This window comes from Hippopotamus amphibius, chromosome 9 (assembly GCF_030028045.1).
Source record: "Hippopotamus amphibius kiboko isolate mHipAmp2 chromosome 9, mHipAmp2.hap2, whole genome shotgun sequence".
Classification (NCBI taxonomy): Eukaryota; Metazoa; Chordata; class Mammalia; order Artiodactyla; family Hippopotamidae; genus Hippopotamus; species Hippopotamus amphibius.
The window spans coordinates 120,224,586-120,251,430 of record NC_080194.1 but is presented as its reverse complement, the minus strand read 5'-3'; the positions used below and the strand labels follow the sequence as shown (position 1 = coordinate 120,251,430).

The 26,845-nt window shown below is 38.3% G+C and overlaps 1 protein-coding gene across 1 annotated transcript in view; it reads right to left on the bottom strand.

The window, feature by feature from the left end:
- The window catches only part of DNAH3 (dynein axonemal heavy chain 3), a 200,660-nt gene that overhangs the window by 147,130 nt on the left and 26,685 nt on the right, over positions 1-26,845 (bottom strand). The window contains exons 12-17 of the mRNA XM_057749021.1: positions 24,587-24,692; positions 24,248-24,426; positions 13,329-13,513; positions 11,945-12,068; positions 7,979-8,132; positions 7,071-7,215 (exon numbers count right to left, since the gene is read on the bottom strand). Coding sequence (XP_057605004.1) covers positions 7,071-7,215; positions 7,979-8,132; positions 11,945-12,068; positions 13,329-13,513; positions 24,248-24,426; positions 24,587-24,692 — 893 coding nt within the window. The remainder of the gene's footprint in view (positions 1-7,070; positions 7,216-7,978; positions 8,133-11,944; positions 12,069-13,328; positions 13,514-24,247; positions 24,427-24,586; positions 24,693-26,845) is intronic.

The following is a 26,845-nucleotide window of genomic DNA, read 5'->3' as shown; positions in this document are numbered from 1 at the left end:
ATGTAAAAAAGAAATCCCCTTTAAAATCGTATCCAAAAAAACAAAATACAGTAAATCCCCTACATATGAACCTTCAAGTTGCAAACTTTCAAAGATGCGAACATGTATTTGCATGTCCAATCACATAAGTTAGTTCACGTGTCTGGCTTATATTGTCATGTGTGTGCATCCTCTACAAGTGGTTGTGCTTTTGTGTACTTTGCTGTACAGTACTATACAGAGTACAGTAGTACAGTATCACTGGCTCGTTTTTTCAAGAGGGTAGATAGAATTGAATCCAGCAAGCAACCAGAATCTGTGCAATCAACATCTTCAGTTTCCTTTATTAATGTTTTATAGTTCTCAGTCTTTTACCTCCTTGCTCAGGTTTATTCCTATACAGAGTAAGTCCCCTACATATGAACGGCTTCCTTTCCGAGGGTGCATTCGTTAAGTCCAATTTGTTCTAAGTCCAACAAAGTTAGCCTAGATACTCAACTAACACAGTTGGCTGTATAGTACTGTACTGTAATAGGTTTATAATACTTTTCACCCAAATAATACTTAGAAAACAAACACAAAAATAAAGGAAACATTTTTAATCTTATAGTACTGTACCTCTGGTCAATTAATCTTCAACAAATGAGACAAGAATATACAATAGAAAAAAGACAGCCTCTTCAGTGGTATTGGGAAAGTTGGACAACCACATGTAAATCAATGAAGTTAGAACACGCCCTCACACCACACACAAAAATAAACTCAGAATGGCTTAAAGACTTCAATATAAGACATGACACCATAAAACTCCTAGAAGAGAGCATAGGCAAAACACTCTCTAACATAAATTGTAGCAACGTTTTCTTAGGTCAGTCGCCCAAGGCAATAGAAATAAAAGCAAAATAAACAAGTGGGACCTAATCAAACTCACAAGCTTTTGTATAGCAAAGGAAACCATAAACAAAATGAATGACTGACAAGTGCTTAATTTCCAAAACATACAAACAGCTCATACAACTCAATAATAACAAACCAAACAACTCAACTGAAAAATGAGCAGAAGCACGAAATAGATATTTCTCCAAAGCGGACATACAGATGGCCAAAAAGCACATGAAAAGATTCTCAATTTAGCTAATTGTTAGAGGGACGCGAGTCAAAAATACAATGAGGTAACATCTCACCAGTCAGAGTGGCTATCATTAAGAAAGATACAAATAATAAATGCTGGAGAGGGAGGGGACTTCCCTGATGGCACAGTGGTTAAGAATCTGCCTGCCAATGTAGGGAACACAGGTTCGATCCCTGAACTGGGAAGATTCCCACATGCCGTGGAGCAACTATGCCCATGTGTCACAACTACTGAGCCTGTGTGCCACAACTACTGAAGCCCATGCACCTAGCGCCCGTGCTCCACAATGAGAAGCCACCGCAATGAGAAGCCCACGCACTGCAACAAAGAGTAGTCCCCACTCTCAGCAACTATAGAAAGCCCGTGTGCAGCAATGAAGACCCAACTCAGCCAATAAATAAATAAATAAATAAATAAATAAATAAATAAATTTATTTAAAAAAATGCTGGAGAGGGAAAGGAGAAAAGGGAACCCTCATACATTGTTGGTGGGAATGTAAATTGGTGCAGCCACTATGGAAAACAGTATGGAGATTCCTCAAAAAACTAAAAATAGAGTTGTCACGTGACCCAGCAATCTCACTCTTGGGCAAATATCCAGACAAAACTATAATTCAAAAAGATATATGCACCTCATAGCAGCACTATTCACAATAGCCAAGACAGGGAAACAACCTAAATGTCCATCAACAGATGAATGGATAAAGAAGATGCAATATTACTCAGCCATAAAAAAGAATGAAATATTGCAATTTGCAACAATGTGGATGGACCTAGAGATTATCATATTAAATGAAGTAAGTCGGAAAGAGAAAGACAAATACCATATGACATCACTTATATGTAGAATCTAACATATGACACAAATGAACTTATCTACAAAACAGAAACAGACTCACAGACATAGAGAACAGCCTGGTGGTTGCCATGGGGGAGGGTGGTGAAGGAGGAATGGATTGGGAGTTTGGGATTACAAGATGCAAACTATTATATATAGAATAGATAAACAACGAGGTCCCACTGTATAGCACAGGGAACTATATTCAATATCCTGTGATAAACCATAATGGAAAAGAATATGAAAAAGAATGTATATATAACTGAATCACTTTGCTGTACAGAAGAAATTAACACAACATTGTAAATCATCTATACATCAATAAAATAAATTTCAAAAAAGTTGTGGGATATAGGGAAAGAAGTATTTAGAGGGAAATTTATAGCATTGAATATACATATTAGAAAAGAACAGAGACCTAAAATCAATAATCTATGCTTCCACTTTGTGAAACTATTAAAAAAGAGCATATTAAATCAAAAGTAAGCAGAAGAAAAGAAATAATAAAATGAAAAACTGTTTTTTTAAAAGATCAGTAAAATTGATAAATATCTATCTAGGCTAACAAAGAAAAAAGAAAAGACACGAATTACTGATATCAGAAATGAAAGAGGAGACATTACTGCACATCTCATGGACATTAAAAGGATAATAAAAGAATACTATGAAAAACTCTATGATCACAAATTTGATAACCTAGATTAAATAGACAAATTCCTTGAAAGATACAATTTGCCAAAATTCACACAAGGAGAAACAATCTGAATTGGCCTATATCTATTCAAACAATTGAATCAATAATTAATAACTTTCCGAAACAGAAAGCATCAGGCCCAGATGATGGTGAATTCTGCCAAACACTTAAGAAAAGAAAAATACCAATTTTTCTACAATCTCTCCAGGAGACCGAAGCAGAAAAAAGTCCTCATCCTGTGAGGCCTGCACTACCCTAATATCAAAACCAGACAAAGACATTACAAGTAAAGAAAACTAAAGACCAGTATCTCTCATGAACATAGATGCAAGAATCCTCAACAAAATGTTAGCAAGTTGAATCTAAATATCTATTTCTTAATATATATAAAATTATACACCACAATCAGCTGGAACTTATTCCTGGTATGTAAAGTTGTTTTGACATTCAAAAATCAATTAATATTGATCACATCAACAGGCAATTGAAGAAAAATCACATGATCATATCAATAGATTCAGAAAAAAGCATTTGAAAAAATCTAATATCCATTCGTAATAAAAACTCTCAGCAAATGAGGAATAGAGGAGAACTTCCTCAACTTGATAAAGAACATCTACAAAAACCTACAGCTAACGTTATACTTAATGGTGAGAATCTAGAATCTTTCCTGCTAAGATTAGGAGCACAGCAAGAATGTTCCTTCTCACCACTCCTTTTTCAATATCTTTTTGTGGTAGTCCTAGATAATTCAATAAGACAAGAATGGAAACAAAAGGTATATAGATTAGGAAAGAAGACATAAGACTTTGTTTGCAGATGACATGATTATCTACGTAGAAGATTTGAAAGAACCAACAACAAAAAGAAAGCTCCTGAAACTAATTCATAGGCATAGCAAGGTTGCAGATACATGGTTAATACACAAAAGCTAATTGCTTTCCTATATATTATGAATGAACAGTGAATTTGAAATTAAAAACATATCCATTTACATTAACACCCCCAAAACTGAAATACTCCTAAGTATTTCACGAAATATGTACAATGTCTATAGAAGGAAAACTACAAAACTCTAATGAAGGAAATCAAAGAGGAAGAAAATAAACGGAGAAAAATTTAATGTTCATGGATAGGAAGATTCAATATTGTCAAGATGTCAGTTCTTCCCAACTTGATCTGTAGATGCAACACAATCCCAATCAAAATCCCAACAAGTTATTTTTTAGATACTGACAAACTGATTCTAAAGTTTATATGGAGAAATAAAAGACCCAGAAGAGTCAATATAGTATTAAAGGAGAAGAATAAAGTTGAGGGACTGCCATTATCCAGCTTTAAGACTTACCATATAGTTATTATAATAATCAAGTGTGGTACTGGCAAAAGAATAGACAAATAGGTCAATGGAACAGAATAGAGAGCTGAGAAATAAGATCCACAGTAGTCGACTGACCGTTCACAAAGGAATAAGGCAATACAATGGAGAAATGGAACTTTCCAACAAATAGTTTTAGAACAACTGGATATCCACATGCAAAAAAACAAATGTAGATGCAGACTGTACATCCTTGACAAAAATTAATCAAAATGGATCATGGACTTAAGTGTAAAATGCAAAACTATAAAACTTCTAGGAGATAACATAGCAGAAAAACCTAGAAGAACTTGGGTTTGGTGATAACCTTTTAGATGTAATATTAAAGGCATGCTCTATGAAAGAAATGACAAACTAGACTTTATTAAAATTAAAAACATCTGCTTTGTGAAAGACACTGTCAAAAGACTGAAAAGACAAGCCAAAGACTAGAAGAAAAATTGCAAAATACATATCTGACAAAGGATTGCTGTCCGAAATATACAAAGAACTCTTAAAACTCAACAATAAGAAAACAAACAATTTAAAAAATGGGCAAACCACCTCCCCCAACCCCAACTGTTTTAATATACACTAGCAATGACCAATGAGAAACAGAAATTTAAAATCATATAGCTCTATAAAAAGAAATACATATAAATTTAACAAAACACACATAGGGTCTGTATGCTAAAACATATAAAACACTGACAAAAAGAAGTCAAACAAGAGCAAAATTATTAGATATGCAATGTCCATGGATTGGAAGATTTAGTTAAAGATGTCAATTCTTTCCAAATTGATCTATAGATTTAACACAGTTCCAATAAAAATTCCAACCAGTTTCTTATATATATAAATAAACTGATTCTCAAATTTTATATAAAAGATATAAAGACAAAGGCACTGTAATAGTCATAATAAAATTTGAAAAAGAGACTGAAGTTATATGACAGTCTCAAAAAGACAAAACTATACTAACAATGAAGAGATCAATAGTTGCCAGGTGTAGGGACAGTGTGATTATGAAGGGGTAGTACAAGGAAGTTTATTGAAGTCCTGGAACTGTTCCATTTTCTGATTGTGGTGAAGCAATACATATGTTAAAATTCATAGACCTGTATGTCAAAAATGTCAATTTTACTGTTTATGAATTTAAAAAATTAAATATAAAAAATTTAAAATACATTATCTCTTTCTAACAGAAAGACTTGCTAAATTATAAATACCTCCTTAACATCATAAATATTTTATGCCTCAAATGAACAAAAAATATCATGTTTAAAGGTGACACTCTGGGGACTTCCCTGGAAGTCCAGTGGTTAAGAATTCACCTTCCAATGCAAGGGGTGCGGGTTTGATCCCTGGTCGGGGAGCTAAGATCCCACATACCTTGGGGGCAAAAAACCAAAACATAACACAGAAGCAATATTGTAACAAATTCAATAAAGACTTTAAAAATGGTCCACATCAAAAAAAATCTAAGAAAAATAAATAAATAAAGGTGACACTGGAAAAATTCCCATTAAAATCAGGAATAAGACAAAGGTGTACATTATCACTACTGTTTAATTTGGAGGTGCTAGTCAACACAGAAAAGTGAATTTTAAAAGGGGTGTGAAAGTGATAAATAAGGTAAAATACTCTAAATGTATAGATATGATTGAGTACTTGAAAAAGTAAAAAGCATCAATAAAATACTATTCAAAATTGAAAATTATTTAAATCAGGTGGTTTAGTAATGGAAAAAAAGTGGGAGAGCACATGAATAGGCTTTTATAAAAACAAGGAATTCAATTGACCAATAAACATTCAACTTCAATTAAAGGAAAGAATACTTTTTTTTTTGACTACGGGATCTCAGTTCCCCAACCAGGGATCAAAACCACAGCAGTGGAAGCACAGACTCTTAACCACTGGACCCTCAGGGAAGTCCCAAGAATACTTTTTAATAATGAAAAAGTATACTTAAAAGGTGTGAAAAAGAAAATACCACTTTAAACATCAAATTAGCAAAAAAGTTCTTAAAGCTATTACTTCCCAGCTTTGTTGAGGGTATGAGGAATGGGCACTCAAATATTACTAGAAGAATAACAAATTAAAACATATAACTTTTCTGGAAGGAAATACCAATAACAAAAAAGTTTCTAAAATCCTAATAATTTTTATTACATCCCTTTGATCTAGCCATTTCACTTTTAGTAATTTATCCTAAGAAAACTATCATTACTGTGTCTAGAAAATTGGCAACAAAGATGTTCATCACAGTTGTGTTTATGATATTGAGGCACTGGAAATAAGCTAAAGGCTCAACCCTGAAGGTCTCAGATTTTGTCCTCTGCTCTTACATACTTTCCCCAGGTAATGTCATTGATGGTTTTTAATTGTATTCTTACATATCAATTATTCTCCAATATAAATCCCACCCCCAGTATAATTTTAATCCAGACTGATATACTCAACTGCTAATTAATATTCCCATTTGGATGTTTGCAGACACCTAACTCAGTGTGTTCAAGCCGATTTTTTTTCCCCAACAAATTTGTCCTTTCTCTTATTCAGTGATGGCATTATCCACCAAACTGCCTGGGCTAATAATCTGGAATTCACCCTAGGTGCTTCCCTCTCCCTCCCTGCCCCCTGCCCCATATCAGATCAACCATTAAGTTCTGTTGACTCTACTTCCCCAATATCTCTCTAGCATCCAGGATCTATAGTAAAAGAGGTAGTTTACAGATATCTATGGTTCTCTGGCCTTCCTTGCATCAGCATAATGGGGAACCACCATCTTATTCTCCCATCACCTGCCTCTCTGAGTCACTACCTGATCCATGACTCTGGGTGGTTGCCTATTCTATTTTACCCTGGCAATAGATCTGGCTCTTTGACCCCCACCTTCCATCATTATTACATCAGAAAAATTTAACTATGGTTGCCGTAATCCAGAGTATGAGAATATGATAAAAAAGTCCAGCCAGAATCTGAGGTCCCACTCTTATTTCAGAACTGGCTGGGTTGAATAAGCTATGCCATCCCCATCCTGCCTCAGCAGAGTGAGACTACAGCATACCATTCATCCATTCCTCCGATTTGATGCTAAACTCGTAGGCTGTCACCCACAGCTGCTCATAAGGCACTTTGTTGGTCATCACAGTTTGCAGAAGAGGGAAGGTACTCTTCTCCTTTTCCAACAGCTCCTCTTCCTTATTGATCAACTGCAGGGCAAAAGGGGATGCTGTTTATTGGGTGGGTGGTTCTCCTGAACCCTAGAAGCCACCATGGCAAATTCCTCAGTGCTTTGAAAACCAAGCTGAGGAAGATGTGTGTTCATCTGGAGAGTAAGACAGGAGATAAGGCATGAACTCAAGCAAGAAGGTCCCTCTGCTACCTCTGAGGGCCATGGCAGCTGAGATCTAGCTGGGTGAAACAATGATAATTTGCCACTTGCTCCATCATCTTTGCTCCGACTGTACCACATCCATATCCCTGCTTTCACATTTTTCATATGTACTTTAACTGTTAACACAACGTTGCCTTCTTGTGCTGAATTGCCTCAAAGGTAAGAACTTTAATGATTAAAGAACTTACTAGTAAGCTTCAGGGCAAGTTACTTAGCTTCTCCAAGTTCTCCCACTTTAAACAGGGATAAATGAAGATATATTACCTACCCCAAAGGTTTATTATGGATATTGAGTAATATATCACATATTAAGTCCTTTGCACATTGTGCACATAATATATGCTCAATACATGTGAGCAATTATTCCATTATAATTCTTCTTTGTGTACTCAACGACTATCAAAAAAGCTGGTATAATGTAGGGGTGTGGAAAAGGTAGTTGAAATTACCAGTGAAAGCACTGGTCAATCAATCACCTAATACTATCCACCTGACCGGTGATGTTAGGAAAACACAAAACCAAGGACCAGAACCAAGGAAGCAGTACAGTGATAAGTCCCCATCCCAAGACCCCAAACCTCAAATTCCACCAGTGCTTGATCTAGATTCTTGGAAAGCTCATTAAGCTTTTCAACATTGTTCTTCATTTCTTCTGTAGTCATCACTTCACGTTTCCTAAAACCATCCAGTTCCTTGCTGTAGCTCTCAAGTTTTGCCTCAAATTCTGAGCACCTGAAAGTAAAGACAGCCCAATCACATTTGGACTTTCCATTTGTCACGTTCAAGCCTGGGGAGAATTTGTTCTTCTAATACAGTATATGCAAAACTTACAAATATATGTTATTATATATAGTTTGTAATCCTACCTCCCAGAGACAGCTGCTGTGAACCTATGGTGGTTAAATACTTCCAGATGTTTCTCATATAAATACATATCAAAAATATATATTAAAAATATATGTTATATAATATATACATGTATAAAATTTAGGTATATACATATTATTCATTAGATATTTCTTATTAAGTGCTTAATTCCGAGAACTGCCTTACGCATCAGGAATATATTTGTGAAGTACACTGTGAAGCTCCCTACCCTCATGGAGCTTGTATTTTAGTTTGGGAAAACCCAGACAGTAAACATATATGGATTGATGAATGGATGGACAGATGGATGGATGGATAAATCTATACATAGATAAAAATGAAATGAGATATATCTGATAGTGATAAATGTTCTGAAGAAAATAGAACAAGGCAGAGTGCCTAGTGGATGGAAGTGGAGAGCTACTTTCGCTAGAGTGAGGAGGGGGTACTTTTCCAGAGATTTATCTACTTCATGCAGATTATCAACAAAGCAGTTCTCAAATTTACTTCTCCAGTTTCCTAATGAGGTAGAATTACACAGTGTTAAGTGGACAGGTTCTAGAGCTGGACCTGCTAGGTTCAATTCCCTACATTGCAACACAGTAGCTATGTGAACTTGGTCAAGTCCTTTAATCTCTGTATGCCTCAGATAAATAAAACAGGGATGGATAAAGTACCTACTTCAGTATTTAATAAGCTAACACACGAAATGCTCAGAATTGAGCCTGGTACATAATAATCACTATAAAAGTGTTTAGTCTCATTTACTAGAATTTAAACTCCATCAATGCAGTTTTAATCTCCTTAATTCCTTTTTGTATCTCCAGCACTTAGAAGAGTGTCTGGCGTAAAACAATAAATATTCATTGAATGAATAGGGCGATTTGCCATTGAGAACAGCTATAGTAACATACCATAAATTTGGCTATTATCTTAAGAACACTAAATTCTGTTATGGCAGTTTTGATGTTCTTTTTTTCCTAAAAGTAATTTAAGAGAGTTAATTTTCAATGGTTTGATTTGGGTTTTATTTCTAATTGCACTGTGTGGTAAGCAGCCTCTGGTAAGGTCCCCAAAGAGCCACACCTCTTGGTACTTATATCTTTGTGTAACTGTCTCCTTTTGAGTTTGGGCTAGCCCTAGTAACTCACTTCTAACAAAGAATATGGCAAAAGTGATGGGATGTTACTTCCAAGATTAGGTTACAAAAAGATTCTCTCTCTCTCTGAAAGAAGCCAGCCAGCTTCCATGTTATGAGCTACTCTATGAAGAGGTCTTAAAAGCCCCGTGTCCTTATTATGCTGGCTCAGTCTGGAAAAACTCTGGTTGGGTTTTGACTACGTGAGGCTTATCTCTGCAGCTGCAAAGAGGGGATCTGGTACTTTATCGTCAGCACGGAAACTTCGGCTAAAAACTCACAAAAACCTGCTTCATTTTAAATTCCTAGCTCACTTTTGACTCGTCCTCAAGATCTGACTTTTTTCAGCAGGGAGAGACTGTGTTCAGCTTTGCAGTAGGGAAAATTCAGATTAGATAAGAGAAAGAACTTCCCGAAACAGTGGGGCATTACTGGCAGTCACAGCAATTTTGGTGGGAGGAGGAATTGTGGGCCAGTTGGAAGTGGTGTTTAGAGGTCTCCCCTCTTTAGGGCCATTTAGATCCCCCCAGGTGGTAAGTAAGGACATATACACCAGGCATATGCTGAGAATGAGACAGGCACACCACCACCTCTGACTTTGCAGAGGTCAAGGTGTGTAGGGCAAGGGGCACAAAGACTGATCTCAGATAGACTTGGGCTTGAATCCCAGCGCCTCATTGTGAATTTGGAGGATGGTTTCACCTGTCTGAACCGTGAGCCTCCTCTTCTGTGAAGTGAGGTTAGCCCTGTACCTCTCAATCTGGTTCAAGTGTGTTAAATGAGGTACCATGTAACATAAAGCACACAGCAGGGACTCGCTTGTGAGGCCACCTCCCTGCTTTTCCTGTGACCCCAGCCTGACAAGGGAACCTCTCGCTCCAAGCCCCCTGCCACCTTCGCCCGGCGTTGGTCTCTAAGTGGATTAACTAGCGTTGTGATCTTAATGCCATTAGGCCTGTTGGCACGACTCTCCTAGCTGTAGTGAGAAGCAGATGTGGCCTAGCATAATGGCCCTGGGTGATCCATCAGGCCTGGAGTGCTGGGGGGAATGTTACCAGTGTTAACTTTGGGGAGTCTTTTATGGTAGCTGGGGGAAACGCGGAGGGATTGTTTGAAATGTATTTATTTAGGCTGTTCAGCCGGTTAGATGCTGCCGGGGGGGTCTACTGTGGCTAAAGCCCCCACCTCCCCCCACTCCCCTCTTTAAAGAAGGCCCCTCCTAGGCACCACCTCAGATCATTTCATTTTATCCTTCAACACAATGACACTTCTCATATAACGAGATGAACTGAGATTGGTTCTACTATCCCATTTTCCAGAGGAGGCCACTGAGGCTCAAAAAGATGAAGAAATTTGCCCCTGTTCATCTAATTTACAATATGTTCTGCTTCTTGGTGAGGCATCAAAACTCAGCTCCATGGTGGAGGCTGTGTGTAAGGGGTGAGGGGGTAAAGGGGGACTCTATACTTTCTGCTCAATTTTTTGTGAACCTAAAACTGTTCTAAAAAGAAAAATCTATTAGTTAAAAAAATCAGTTCTACTCATTGGGCCAAATTTTGAGTTCTGGGGACAGTAACCATTCAGATAAAGGGAAGAGAAGGCTGTAGGAAGAAACAAACTGACACACATCTTTTGTTGTTGTTGTTGTTTTTCTGGGCAACAGACCTACATCATATTTTGAAGGTAGCAACTAAGTGGGTTTATCCTTCAGCCCAATCTCCCGTTCTGTGGAGAAATCCCTGCTCTTATCCATCCTTTTCCTTTCTCCTATTTGCAGGGATTACGGAACCTAAAGTTGGGTAGTGGGAGTTTCATGTGTGATGGCGATGGAAACTGGTATGAATCTGCAGTTCCTAAACAAAGCGTTACAAGCTGGAGTGTGTGTGTGTGTGTGTGTGTGTGTGTGCGCGCGCGCGCACGTGCACAAAGGCGTGTCTTTACCATACGTGGTACCTGGCCCACTCCACTTGATATTGTCTGACTTTTTCAGGATGCAATATTTTCTTTGTCACTACATTAAAATCTTTATTTAGCAGTCAAACACACTTATGTGTCTAGAATAGAGAATAGCACATAGTAAAAATCCATAATAAATACTCAATGAATAAATGATTACAGACACATTAGCAATGAATGAGACCAGCTGCAAAACAGGCAATTTCTTTGCCTCCAACCATGCCTTTATTATCCCTGTATTGATATCTCACATATCTGTGGTCTCCAATGTAAGGCTGAGAGTTTTGCTATTATTATTGGGAGGCTGTTATTACATGTTACTATTTTTGTCTTTTTCTCTCTGCACCACTAAATTCCAATTGTTCAAGGCAAGGAGGGAAGGCTTTGGCCAGGGTTACTACAGTGAAGCAGGCTTAAAGAGAATATCCCACAATGGGGAACAAAAGGAAATTCCTTCTCCACCAACTGTGCTGAGCCTTCACCCACACATTGCTCGGTGGGGGGTGGCTCTAGCCAGAACCAGAAACATGTAGCGTGTTATGAAGCTGGGTATCACTTTTAAAACAACAGACTTTCCCTGTACCTTTTAAAGAGGTCCATCTCTGCCTGATCCCTCTTGCTAAGGAGAAGATTTCGGCTGTTTTCAAAGATATCTTCAATCTGGTCTGGCCAGAGGAACAGAGTGCTGTTCAGTTTGATATCCTCTTCTGCAAAACACACACAGTCTGTTCTAGGAGACTGCTCAGCATAGGTCAGCTCGCAGGGAATTAATTCAACAGAACAAGAGGTGAACAGAAGTGAATGTGCGGGTGGCAATTAATGAATGGGCCCATTATTGATGAATGATAGCCAACATTTATTGAGCAGTTTTCAAGTGCCAGGCTAAAAGGTAGACGGTATTATCATCCTCGTTTTTACAGATGGGAAACAGTTAAGCCAAGCGGTCAAGGTCACACTGCTAACCGACAGCAGAGCAGATTTCAAACCCAGATCTAAGTCTAACCAACTCCAAAGCCTATGTTCTAACCATTAGGCTTCATTATCTCCCCAGGCTAGGTCTGAGTAGAAACCTAGGTTAAAGTTCAGTCCTATTCTTCAAACTATTTCACCTCATCTCATTTCAGTTTCAGTCTTCCTTTTGGATAAAGGTCAGTAATAATATCAATGCCAGATGCCCTACCCATCTTATGGCTCTGGTCAGTTAAAGTGCCCTGGGTTCTCTCTCTACCCTTGGGAATTTAGGAGGCAGAGACCACAGTGAGAGAGTCCAGTGTGTATTCACATTGTCAAGAGCACAGCTCATGAATGTGCAGGTGGATGGTTACGGGACCACTTTTCATTCCCAGTCCGTATTTCTCCCTCCCATAACCATCCCCCGTAAACATTGTGCATACAAGGTAATTCACAGGTATTTCCAGATGGAAAAAGGCTCTGAAACTTGGCTTCTAGGGGACATATTAGCTTTTCCTTCAGAACCTGGTCCTTACAGAGTTAGGTCCTTATTGACTCCTAACTTGGCTCAATAAGCCTTGAAGGGGTCCTGACCATTTCCTTCATTTCAGTATATGCAGGAGCATGAAGGAAAGTGCCCTGGCGTCCTCAAAGGTGGGATTGCATTATGATTATAGAAGAACGAAATCTACCCATTTATAAAAGGACTCTGCATCTGAAAGTGACTTTTCCAGGAACACCAGGCATAAGATGCAAAGACAGGCATCTAACAACCAGTCACGTCCCTAGATATTTCTTCTTTTTGTCTAACAATAAGATTCTCTTTGTTTGATTCAAATTCTTGTGGATAAGGGTGTGGAATTAGTGCCTCTACTATATGGACACCCTTGAAAAGTAGCTCTCCTGATACTTATATTTAGTGGTAGGATTGCTAACTCTCCTGCCCCTGGCTCCTTATCCCTAAAAATATAAATATACTCATACAGTTGCATGTACAAACATGACATTGGACTTACGGGGCAAGTCTGCATAGTCCATCAGGAACTCTAGCCGTTCAACTGCATCTCTAAGTTGCCTCCTAAGTTTGAACACGGTGACATCACTGGATTTCTTTAAGAATTCAATGAGGAATACTAGCTCCCCAGTGTTGATAGGAATCTCACTGACTTTATCTGCAATGATGCTGTACTGATTACAAATGCTGCAGGGAAAGAAATAGCCATCATCATCATCTAAAATAACTTTCTTGTAAGACCCACTATTCCAAACAGGCATGATTCTGATTTGGAGACTAGAACAATGTTTTCCAACTTCACCTGCAAATTCTTGATGGATAATATTATTTTAGAAATAATAACAGTAGAAATGGTAATAATATATAACATATACTGTGCCCTTTACTCTGTGCCATGCTCCATTCTAATTGCTGAATGAATATTAACTTGTTTAATCGTCACAAAAATTCTGAGTTATGAACTACTATTATCAACAAATTTATAATGGAAGAAAGGGAGGCTGAGTAACTTTATCTAAAGCAACATGATGTGCTGGTGTTAGAGCCAGAATCTGAACCTAGTTCAATTGATTCCAAAGCTTATACTCTTAACAGATATACCATGGGTAAAATACAGATTTAGATTAAAAACAATAACTAGAATATCACCACTAACAATAGCAACAACTCTTCAAATTTTATGTTGAAGTGGAACACTAAATTAATTTGTAATCACTCCTCTTAAGAGTACATCAGCAAGTTTATACTCATCGAGGGGTGGGGTTGGGGGCAGTGGGGAAGCCAAGATGAAGTGAGAAAGTAGCATTGACATATACATACTACCAAATGTAAAAGAGTTAGCTAGTGGGAAGCTGCTGCATAATACAGGGAGATCAACTCGATGATGGGTGATGATTTAGAGGGCTGGGATAGGGAAGGTGGGATGGAGTCGTGGGAGGGAGGGGATATGGGGATATATGTATAAATACAGCTGATTCACTTTGTTGTACAGCAAAAACTGGCACAACAGTGTAAAGCAATTATATTCCAATACAGAGCTTAAAAAAATTTATGAACTACTGGGACCACTAGTTCTAACTGTCCACTTATCCTCAAATACAAGACCGTGAAAAAAGATGTTATTATAGGGATAATTTGAATATGCTCTAATTTATAGAAAAGCTAATGAATGACAGTCTTCAGCATTTTAACTACAATTAGGAACAAATTACTTGCAATATATCCATGCCTAGCACAGGCTTAGTGGCCCTCAAGAAATGTTAGCAATAATAGCTATCATAGTTCTTGTTGTTATTAATTGATCATCACATGTTGATGGCCATACACTATAGATAAAAACCACTCCTCTAGATGTTTTCAGTCCTTGATATTCCTTCTTAATGTATGGAGACCCCTCCATAATGAAGCTAATTGTATCAAACTGATGAGAAAATGATTAAAACATCTTTGCAGAAGATGCTGAGATTTTAGAAATGAACTTTTATACAATTCAGAAACTTTTTGTACAGAAAACTTATTTATTGTGCTACATGAATTCATAATATTCTCCACTTCTGGACTCAGAGCTAGATTATATTTCCCAGCCTCCTTTGCATTTTTAGTTGAGTATTTTTACCAGTCAGTTTGGACTACCACTACAAAATATTACATACTGGGTGGCTTAAACAACAAAAATGTATTTTCTCACAGTTCTAGAGGCTGGGGAGTCCAAGGTGAAGGTACTGACCTATTTGTTTCCTAGTGGAGGCTCTCTTCCTGGCTTGCAGATAGCTGCTTTTTCACTGTGTCCTCACATGGTGGAAAGGGAGAGAGCTCTGTTTCTCTTCTCGTAATGGCATCAGCCCTGTTGGATTAGGACCTCATCCTTGTACCTCCTTTAGCCTTATTATCTCCTTATAGGCCCTGTCTCCAAATACAGCACATAGAGCATTAGTGCTTTGCTATGGACTGAATGTTTGTGTATCCCCAAAATTCATATGTTGAAACTTAATCCCTAATGTAATGGTATTTTGAGGTGGCCTTTGGGAGATAATTAGGTCATGAGGGCTATGCTGTAATGAATGGGAGTAGTGCTTTTATAAAAGAGACCCCAGAGACCCCTCACCCATTCTTCCATGTGAGGATACAGTGAGAAGATGGTGGTCTGTGAACCAGGAAGCAGGTTCTCAACAAACAACAAATCTGCTAGAGCCTTGATCTTGGACTTCCCAGCCTCCCGAGCTGTGAGAAATGGATTTCTATCGTTTATAAGCTACTCAGCCAATGGTAGTCTGTTATAGCAGCCTGAATGAACTAAGACAGGCTTCAACATATGAATTTGGGGGAGATACGCTTCAGTCCAAAGTAGGTATGGTCATGTGATTGAGTTCCAGTCAGTGGGAAGTAGGAAGCAGTGATGAGTACCACTTTTCAGGTGCAGCACATGAAACTGTCCTTACATATTCCTCCATGCTCTTTCTTCCTCTCAACTGTCTAGGATATCAACACTTAGAATGACCTTGAAGGTTATATATTAAAGATGTAAAGTCACCATCTGCTTGAGTCTCTGAATGCAACAGCATGTCTCCCCACCAATCTGGAGCTATCCTGAGCAATAATAAACTTCTATTATTTTCAGTCACGACATCTTGGGTCTCTTTGTTACAGTGTATAGCCTAGCCTAATACAGGTAGATCCTCTCAGTGTGACAGACTCCCTCTGATAATAATCCATCCTTCTTCCCTTTTGTATGAAAATGCATAGAGTAAATATCATGTGGCTAAACTATCAGCTTCTTGGGAGGGCCCAGAAGAGTGGTAACAGACCCACTGTGAGATAAAGGAAAAATATATATTGGTCTTTGTCCCCGGTTCCTAGCACAGAGCCCATGAAACCCTTGTAATTTCATGGATGATAAGAGCATCTTTTGTTCTAGTGAGGTGATTCAGGGTGGACTCCTAGATGGCTCCTGGATGAGGAACTGGTCACTAGAAAAACCGAGCCATGATTAGAAGCTTGGAGCAAATTAATTGAACACAAGAAGGGGGCCATTGGAGCCTTCAACCTACAGCTGACTGGTCAGAAGCAAGGTGACAACTTGAACTTGTGACTGGCATCTGAAGTTATGGGGGGGGGTAGTTTTATATGACTGAGCCCTTAACCTGTGGAAGCTGATGCTATCTCTGGGTAGATAGTGTCAGAATTAAGTTGAATTTTAGGGCACCCAGCTGGTGTTACAGAATTTCTTGGTGTGGGGAAAATCCTCCACACATTTGGTGACCAGCAGTGCCAGGAATGAAGTGTTCTATATAAAAGTAAAGGGGGGAGTCAAGACGGCAGAGTAGGGGGACATGGAGTTCCTGTCTCCTCACAACTAGGGCACCTACCAGGTGCTGGGGGGGACCTTGGACACTTAAGGGGACAGGAGGAACCCCAAAGTGATTGGGTAGGATGTGGTGGGAGCAAGGGTGAAGGAGAAGTGGAAGCCAGACAGGACCAGTACCCCTGAGGGGTGGCTGTGGGAGGGGAGGGGTAGGGTTCCTATGCTTGCTTGCTCAGGGCCCAACCACAGTAAGGAGATCAGCCAGCAGGAAGGGAGAGAGACCTTCAGGAGACAGAGGATCAGAAGGGAATGGACCAGCATTCCTATCCCCCCCCACCCCCACTAGGGACCCAGGGGGCCTGCTGAGGTCCTGCACCTGATCCTCTGCACCTGCTCTGGCTATGTGGAGCCCAGGCCCTGCCCCACTCCCCCTGCCTTTTCCAGCTTCTGGGGTCCTAAGCCTAAGCCCTGCCCCCCCACAGCCTAAGCCCTGCTCCCCCACAGCCAAGGCCTTTTTTTGATTTTTGTTTGTTTACTTACTTATTTGTTGTTGTGGTTCTGTTTCACCTTGTTGTTTCATTTACACTTTTATTTTTTCTAATTTTTTTCCCCAATTTTATTTTATTTTTTATTCTTTGCTATTGTTCTGACCTTTTTTTCCTGTGCTGTGTGGCTTGTGGGATCTTGGCTCCCAGGCCAAGGGTCAGGCCTGAGCTCCTGTGGCGGGAGCTCCAAGTCCAAACTGCTGGACTAAAAGAGAACCTCAGACCCCAGGGAATATTAATCTGAGTGAGGTCTCCTGGAAGTCCTCATCTCTACCCAATTACCTGCAAACCCCTGTGCTGGACACCTCAGGCCAAACAACCAATAAGACAGGAACACAGACTCACTCATCAAAAAAAAAAGTGAAATGATAAAAAAATATGTTACAGATGAAGGAACAAGGTAAAAACCTATAAGACCAAATAACTGAAGAGGAAATAGGCAACCTACCTGGAAAAGAATTCAGAGTAATGATAGTAAAGATGATCCCAAAATTTCAGAAATAGAATGGAAGCATGGATTGAGAAAATACAAGAAATATTTAACAAAGATTTAGAAGAACTAAAGAAAAAACAGTGATGAACAACACAATAACTGAAATGAAAAATACTCCAGAAGAAATCAGTAGCAGAATAACTGAGGCAGAAAAATGAATAAGTGAGCTGGTAAATAGAATGGTGGAAATCCAAGGAGCAGAAAAAAGGAAAAAGAATGAAAAGAACTGAGGAGAGTCTCAGAGAACTCTGGGACAACATTAAACATACCAATATTCAAATTACAGGGATCTCAGAAGAAGAATAGAAAGAGAAAGGGTCTGAGAAAATATTTGAAGAGATTATAATTGAAAACTTCCCTAACCTGGGAAAAGAAATAGCCACCCAAGTCCAGGAAGTATAGAGAGTCTCATACAGGATAAACCCAAGGAAAAACACACCAAGACACATATTAATCAAACTAACAAAAATTAAATACAAACAAAAAATATTAAAAAGCAGCATACAAGGGAATCCCTATAAGGTTATCAGCTGATTTTTCAGTAGAAATGCTTCAAGCTGGAAGGGAGTGGCAGGACATATTTAAAATGATGAAAGGGAAAAACCTACAACCAAGATTACTCTATCCAGCAAGGACTCATTCAGATTCAGTGAAGAAATCAAAAGCTTTACAGACAAGCAAAAGCTAAGAGAAATCGGCAATACCAAACCAGCTTTACAACAAATGCTAAAGGAACTTCTCTAGGCAGGCAACACAAGAGAAGAAAAAGAGTCACAAAAACAAACCCCAAACAATTAAGAAAATAGTAATAGGAACATAAATATTGGTAATTACCTTGAATGTAAATGGATTAAATGCTCTAACCAAAAGACACAGACTGCCTGAATGGATACAAAAACAAGACCTGTATATATGCTATCTACAAGAGACCCACTTCAAACCTAGGGACACATACAGACTGAAAGTGAAGGAATGGAAAAAGATATTCCATGCAAGTGGAAATCAAATGAAAGCTGAAGTAGCAATACTCATATCAGATAAAATAAAGACTGTTACAAGAGATAAGGAAGGACACTACATAATGATCAAGGAATCAATCTAGGAAGAAGATATAACAATAGTAAATACTTAGGCACCCAACATAGGAGCACCTCAATACACAAGGCAAATGCTAACAGCCATAAAAGGAGAAATTGACAGCAACACAATAATAGTGGGGGACTTTAACTCCCCATTTATACCAATGGACAGATAATCCAGACAGAAAATAAGTAAGAGAACACAAGCTTTAAATGACACAATAGACCAGATAGATTTAATTGATATATATATATAGGACATTCCACCTGAAAGTGGCAGAATATACCTTCTTCTCAAATGCACACAAAACATTCTCCAAGATAGATCACATCATGGATCACAAATCAAGCCTCAGTAAATTTAAGAAAACTGAAATTGTATCAAGCATCTTTTCTGACCAACCACAACACAATGAGATTAGAAATCATTTATAGGAAAAAAAACTGTAAAAAAGTTCTCCAGTCCATTCTCTGTATCTGAGTCCTTGTTCTTGTCACTGAGTTCATCAATATCATTTTTAGATTCCGTATATGTGAGTTAGCATACAATATTTGTCCTTCTCTTTCTGACTTACTTCACTCTGTATGACAGATTGTAACTCGAGGTATGGGAGGGGGTGGGGGGTGAAGGGGAAACTGAGACGAAGTGAGAGAGTAGCACAGACATATATATACTACCAACTGTAAAACAGATAGTCAGTGGGAAGTTGTATAACAAAGAGAGTCCAACTCGAGGATGGAAGATGCCTTAAAGGACTGGGGTGGGGAGGGTGGGGGGGACTCGAGGGGGGGAGTCAAGGAAGGGAGGGAATACGGGGATATGTGTATAAAAACAGATGATTGAACTTGGTGTACCCCCCCCCAAAAAAAAAAACTGTAAAAAACACAAACACATGGAGGCCAAACAGTGCGCTGCTAAATAACTAAGAGATCACTGAAGAAATAAAAAAGGAAATAAAAAAATACATAGAAACAAATGACAATGAAAACACAATGACACAAAAGGGAAGTTTACTGCAATTCAATCTCACCTCAAGAAACAAGAAAAATCTCAAATAAACAACCTAACCTTACACCTAAAGCAACTAGAGAAAGAAGAACAAACAAAACCAAAAGTTAGTAGAAGGAAAGAAATCATAAAGATCAGAGCAGAAATAAATGAAATAGAAATGAAGAAAACAATAGCAAAGATCAATAAAACTAAACATTGGTTCTTTGAGAAGATAAACAAAATTGATAAAAGTTTAGCCAGATTCATCAAGAAAAAAGAGGGATGACTTAAATCAATAAAATTAGAAATGAAAAAGGAGAAATTACAACTGACACTGCAGAAATACAAAGGATCATAAGAGGCTACTACAAGCAACTATATGCCAATAAAATGGACAACCTGGAAGAAATGGTCAAATTCTTGGAAGGGTATAACCTTCCAAGACTGAACCAGGAAGAAACAGAAAATATAAACAGATAAATCACAAGTAATGAAAATGAAGCTGGAATTAAAAATCTCCCAACAAACAAAGTCCAGGACCAGATGGCTTCACAGGCGAATTCTATCAAACATTTAGAGGAGAGCTAACACCTACCCTTCTCAAAATCTTCCAAAAAACTGCAAAGGGAGGAACACTTCCAAACTCATTCTATGAGGCCACCATCACCCTGATACCAAAACCAGACAAAAATACCATGAAAAAAGAAAATTTACAGACCAATATCACTGATGAACATAGATGCAAAAATCCTCAACAAAATACTAGCAAACAGAATTCAACAACACATGAAAAGGATCATACACCATGATCAAGTGGGATTTATCCCAGGAATGCAAGGATTCTTCCATATACACAAATCAATCAATGTGAAACACCATACTCACAAATTGAAGATTAAAAACCATATGATTATCTCAATAGATGCAGAAAAAGTTTCTGACAAAATTCAATACCCATTTATGATAAAAACTCTCCAGAAAATGGGCATGGGGGAACCTACCACAACATAATAAAGGCCATATATGACAAACCCACAGCAAACATCATTCTCAATGGTGAAAAACTGAAAGCATTTCCTCTAAGATCAGGAACAAGACAAAGATGTCCACTTTCACCACTATTATTCAACATAGTTTTGGAAGTCCTAGCCATGGCAATCAGAGAAGAAAAGGAAATAAACAGAATAAAATTTGGAACAGAAGAAGCAAAACTGACACTGTTTGCAGATGACATGACACTATATGTAGAAAATCCTAAAGATGCCACCAAGAAAACTACTAAAAACCAATGAATTTTGTAAAGTTGCAGGATATAGAATTAATACACAGAAATCTCTTGCATTCCTATACACTAACAATGAAAGAGCAGAAAGAGAAACTAAGGAAACGCTCCCATTTACCATTGCAACTAAAAGAATAAAATACCTAGGAATAAACCTACCTAAGAAGACCTGTACTCAGAAAACTATAAAACACTGATGAAAGAAATCAAAGATGACACAGACAGATGGAGAGATATATCATGTTCATAGATTGGAATAATCAATATTGTGAAAATGACTATACTACCCAAAGTAACCTACAGATTCAATGCCATCCCTATCAAATTACCAATGGCATTTTTCACAAATTAGAACAAAAAATATTACAGTTTGAATGGAAACACAAAAGACCCCGAATAGCCAAAGCAATCTTGAGAAAGAAAAATGGAGCCAGAGGAAACAGGCCCTCTGACTTCAGACTATACTACAAATCTACAGTAATCAAGACAGTATGGTAGTGGCACAAAAAAGGAAATATAGATCAATGGTACAGGTTAGAAAGCCCAGAGATAAACCCATGCACCTATGGTCACCTAATATATGACAAAGTAGGAAAGAGCATACAATGGAGAAAAGACAACTCCTTCAATAAGTGGTTCTGGCAAAACTGGACAGCTGCATGTAAAAGAATGAAATTAGAACACTCCTTAACACCATACACAAAAATAGACTTAAAATGGATTAAAGACCTAAATGTTAAGACTGGACACTATAAAACTCTTAGAAGAAAACATAGGCAGAACACTCAATGACATAAATCATAGCAAGATCCTTTTTGACCCACCTTGCAGAGTAATGGAAATAAAAACAAAAACAAACAAAGGGGCCTAATAAAACTTAAAAGCTTTGCAATGGAAACAAGATGAAACAAGATGAAAAGAAAACTCTCAGAATGGGAGAAAATATTTGCAAATGAAGCAATGGATAAGGATTAATCTCCAAAATATACATGCAGCTCATGCAGCTAAATATCAAAAAACAAACTACCCAGTCAAAAAATGGGCAGAAGACCTAAACAGACATTTCTTCAAGGGAGACATACAGATTTCCAAGAGGCACATGAGAAGATGCTCAACATCACTAATAATTAGAGAAATGCAAATCAAAACTACAATGAGGTATCACCTCACACCAGTGAGAATGGCCATCATCAAAAGGTCTGGAAACAATAGATACCAGAGAGGTTGTGGAGAAAGGGGAACCCTCCTGCACTGTAGGTAGGAATGTAAATTGATACAGCCACTATGGAGAACAGTATGGGGGTTCCCTAAAAAACTAAAAATAGAACTACCATATGAACCAGCAATCCCACTACTGAGCATATACCCTAAGAAAACCATAATTCAAAAAGCTACATGTACCACAATGTTCATTTCAGTATTATTTACAATAGCCAGGACATGGAAGCAACCTAAATGTCCATCAGCAAACAAATGGATAAAGAAGACATAGCACATATATACAACGGAATATTAGCCATAAAAAGGAACAAAATTGAGTTATTTGTAGTGAGGTGGGTGGACCTAGAGTCTATCATACAGAATGAAGTAAATCAAAAAGAGAAAAACAAATACTGTATGTTGACGCATGTATATATATGGAATCTAGAAAAATGGTATAGATGAACCTAGTGGCAGGGCAGAAATAGAGACACAGATGTAGGGAATGGATTTGAGGACAGACACAGGGAGGGAAGGGGAAGCTGAGACGAAGTGAGATAGTAGCATTGACTGATACAAACTACCAAATGTAAAACAGATAGCTAGCAGGAAGCTGCTGCAGAGCACAGGGAGATCAGCTCTATGCTTTGTAATGACCTAGAGGGGTGGGATAGGGAGGGTGGGAGGGAGGCTCAAGAGGGATGGGATATGGAGATATATGTATACATACAGCTGACTCACTTTGTTTTACAGCAGAAACTAACACAATACTGTAAAGCAACTATATTCCAATAAAGATGGGGAAAAAGTGCTATACAGTGCCTGGACTACATGTGCTGGAAAAATGGCAGCTATTATCATCATTAATTTGCTGAGTTTCTGATATGCAGTTTGTAAACGTTAAAAGTGCTATAAAATGCTAAACATATTTATCTATATATATGAATAATAGCATATATTAATAGTGGTTATTAGTACTAAATCATTTTAGTCTGAGGAAGAGAGCTAGAATAACTGGACTAACCATTTTGTAACATTCAAATAGAAACAGAATAGCAGGTAATTGCTGTCCCAGCCTCTTAGCATCATTCCCTTTTCTGTTAACCACAGCCTAAGGCTTCTTGGGTATCCTCTCTTTCTCTTTCTCGGTTCTCATGGTTTAGATAAGGCTGACACCCACTCCAGAGATGAGAACACTACCGAGATCTAAACCATCCTTTTGGCTATGGTGTTTGCCTTGCTGTTGCCCAAACAATCCAAGTCAGGCCAGTGCCACACCAGCCAATCTCACAGTGTTGGAAAAAGGGGAAACCATTTTTTCCCCTGTGGATGGGGACCTGGGAGGATGTAAGTCTGGAGCTGCTGGGGCCCACAGGCTGCAGAGAACCTGTCAGAAAACGGAGCTGACGCAGAAGACAGCCAAGTAGAGGGAGGGAGATTGCATCCTAATTGCAGTGTTGAGGGCCTGAAGCTAAACTCCTAAACTTTTCAACATGTGAGCCCCAAATTCCTTTTTTTACATTAGCCAGTCTGGTCTCCTATCCCTTACAACCAAAAACGTGTTGACTATAGATAATCATCAGTAAAATGAAGGCACAATACAGAGTTTAAGATTGAATGACAGAATCCCCAGACCCAGACAGTAGAGGTCTGTATAGAAGAGATTCTAAGGGCTGCCTGTAAGTACCCTGTGTCTTCGAATGTGTGCTAGATGGCCAGCGAGCGGGCCTGTGATCTCAGACAGCCAAGTAATATCTCTGAAGTTGCCTGTAAGAAAGCAAAGGCTGAAGGATCAGAGATGAACTGCCTCGGGATGCTTTCCACCTTCCCACTCCAAGTTCCAGGTAGTTTTCTCCTTGTTCACCTTCTAGCCTGAACCTGGATTCCCTGCAACCCTCACTTTGGGCAGAAACAACTTGAACTGGAAGTTCAGTCTGGTCATTGCTGGAATGTGCAAGTTGTGTCCATTTTTCCATTCTCCCATTTGTACCAATTATCATTGCTATTTCTCTGTATGGGACAATAATACCTGGTGTTGGTGTCCCGGTTTACATCCACTTGGAATTGAATCAGACGGTCTTTAAGATTTTGGGCTCGCTCACAGAGATCATAATTTAGGGTCATGGTGTCAAGGCAGAACATGGCCAAAGGCACGGTAATGTGCATAGTTGCAATCTCATTTCTCCGCTTTTTTATGCTATTGATCCTCTGTAGAAAAAAGAGTAGATTCAGTAGCTTAATTTGCTTTTGGCCTCCATGCATTTGCCCCCAGCCTCATCCCCAGCCAATGACGAAACACACGGACTACTCATTGGATTGTCTGTAGCACATGTAACCAAGATATGAAATGTCAAGTGGCATCTCCTACCATCACAAAATCCTCAATTTTGTGGTTTTCTTTCAGGAACGCAGTGATGTTTTGCTCTGCCGTGTTATCCAATAAGTCCTCATACTTTTTGTATACATTTAAGTATCTTCCACATTGAAGAACAAAACATAAAACATACAAACACAGGTCACCAAATTGGATTAGTCAGAGTGGCAAATGAAGAGATAATATTATAAAAGCTAGCCCAAATCATGAGAAAGAAATATAAAAAGTAAAAGGTAGAGTGAACTGGGAATTCACAACTTTAGCTTCAAATCCAATTTTGCCACTTCCTAGCTGCCTGAATTTAGAAAAGATATTTCTCTTTTTCAAAGATCATTGTTCTTAATTTTAAGCAGAACTGATAATACCTCATTGATTGTTGTAAAGCTGTAATAATATATATTTAAAGCAATTAATACCAGGTCTAACATACAGTAAATGTGCTATAAACATTACTTCCTATCCCTCCTTCCAGTTCTAAGATTCTGCATCTAAATTTTAAGATGAAAATTTGGAACTAATGAACCTAAAGTCTATTGAATAGAATTAAGTTTCCCTCTGTTGTCAGATGACGCAAAAATGGGGGATGTTTTGGGATGCTCTGACTGAAAATAAGTTTGAGTTAAAATAAAGATGATATGGAAAAAGCAGAATTTAACTTTGTGGAGCCCAGGGGTATACTTCCAAGAGTTGGTCAACACTTCAAAAGACTCTGAAACTGAGATACAAGGGGAAGCCCATGGAACTGTCAGTCCAGAAAAACAAACTATATGTTTAAGAATCAACAACAGGGAAAACAGAGGTTTCAAATAGATGACCCCAGATTAAATTCACGAGGCCATGATTTTCAGAATAGATTAGCGGCAGTTCTCAACTGGGGGTGATTTTGCCATGTTTGAAGACATTTTTGGTTGTCGAAACTGGGAAGGGTCCTACTAACAGGTAGAAGCCAGGGATGCTGCTAAACGTCCTACCATACACAGAACAGCTCCTTGTAATGCAGAATTTTCTGGTCTGATCTTTTTGCTCCCCTTCCTCTTTTGTTTTCTTCTCTTGTGATGTGATGACTACCTTTAGGGTTGTGTTTGGATTGTTTTTTCTTTTTTTGTGCACGTATCTATTGTAGATTTTTGGTTTGCAATTACCATGAGGTTTTGACATAGCAGGCTCTCTGTCTCTCTGTCTCTGTCTCTGTCTCTGTCTCTGTCTATATATATACACACAAGACTGCTTTAAGTTGCTGGTCTCTTAATTTCAAATGCATTTCCAATATCCTGCGCTTGTGCTCTCCTCTTCTCATGACTGCTGGTTTTGACATCATATTTGTGACATCATATTTGTGTGTGGATAATTTCCTACCTTTACTGTATGCTTGCCTTTACTGGTGAGCTTTCCCTTTTGTAATTTTCTTGTTTCTGATTGTGAACTTTTCTTTTCCACCTAGAGCAGTTCCTTTAGTATTTGCTGTAAAGCTGTTTTGGTGGTGCTGAATTCTTTTAGCTTTTGCTTGTATGTAAAGCTTTTGATTTCTCCATCAAGTCTAAATGAGAGCCTTGTCAGGTAGAATATTCTTGGTTGCAGCTTTTTGCTTTTCATCACTTTAAATATATCGTGCCACTCCCTTCTGGCCTGCAGAGTTTCTGCTGAAAAATCAGCCGATAACCTTACAGGGTTCCCTTATATGTTATTTGTTGCTTTTAATATTTTCTCTTTGTCTTTAGTTTTTGTCAATTTGATTAATGTGTGTCTTGGCGTTTTCCTTGGGTTTGTCCTGTTTGGGGCTCTCTGTGCTTCCTAGACTTGAGTGAGTGTTTCCTTTCCCATGTTAGGGAAGTTTTTGGCTATTATCTCTTCAAATATTTCCCCAGGCTCTTTTTCTCTCTCTTCTCCTTCCGGGACCCCCTATAATGCAAATATTGGTGTGTTTAATGTTGTTCCAGAGGTCTCTGAGATTGTCCTCATTTCCTTTCATTTTTTTTTCTTTATTCTGTTCTGCAGCAGTGATTTCCACCAATCAGTCTGTCTTTCACCTTACTTATTCATCCTCTGCCTCTTTTATTCTGCTATTGATTCCTTCTAGTGTATTTTTCATTGCAGTTATTGTATTGTTCATCTCTTTGTTCTTTAAATCTTCTAGCTCTTTGTTAAACATTTCTTGTATCTTCTCAGTCTGTACCTCCATTCTGTTCCTGAGATCTTGGATCATCTCTGCTATCACTACTCTAAATTCTTTTTCAGGTAGGTTGCCTATCTCTG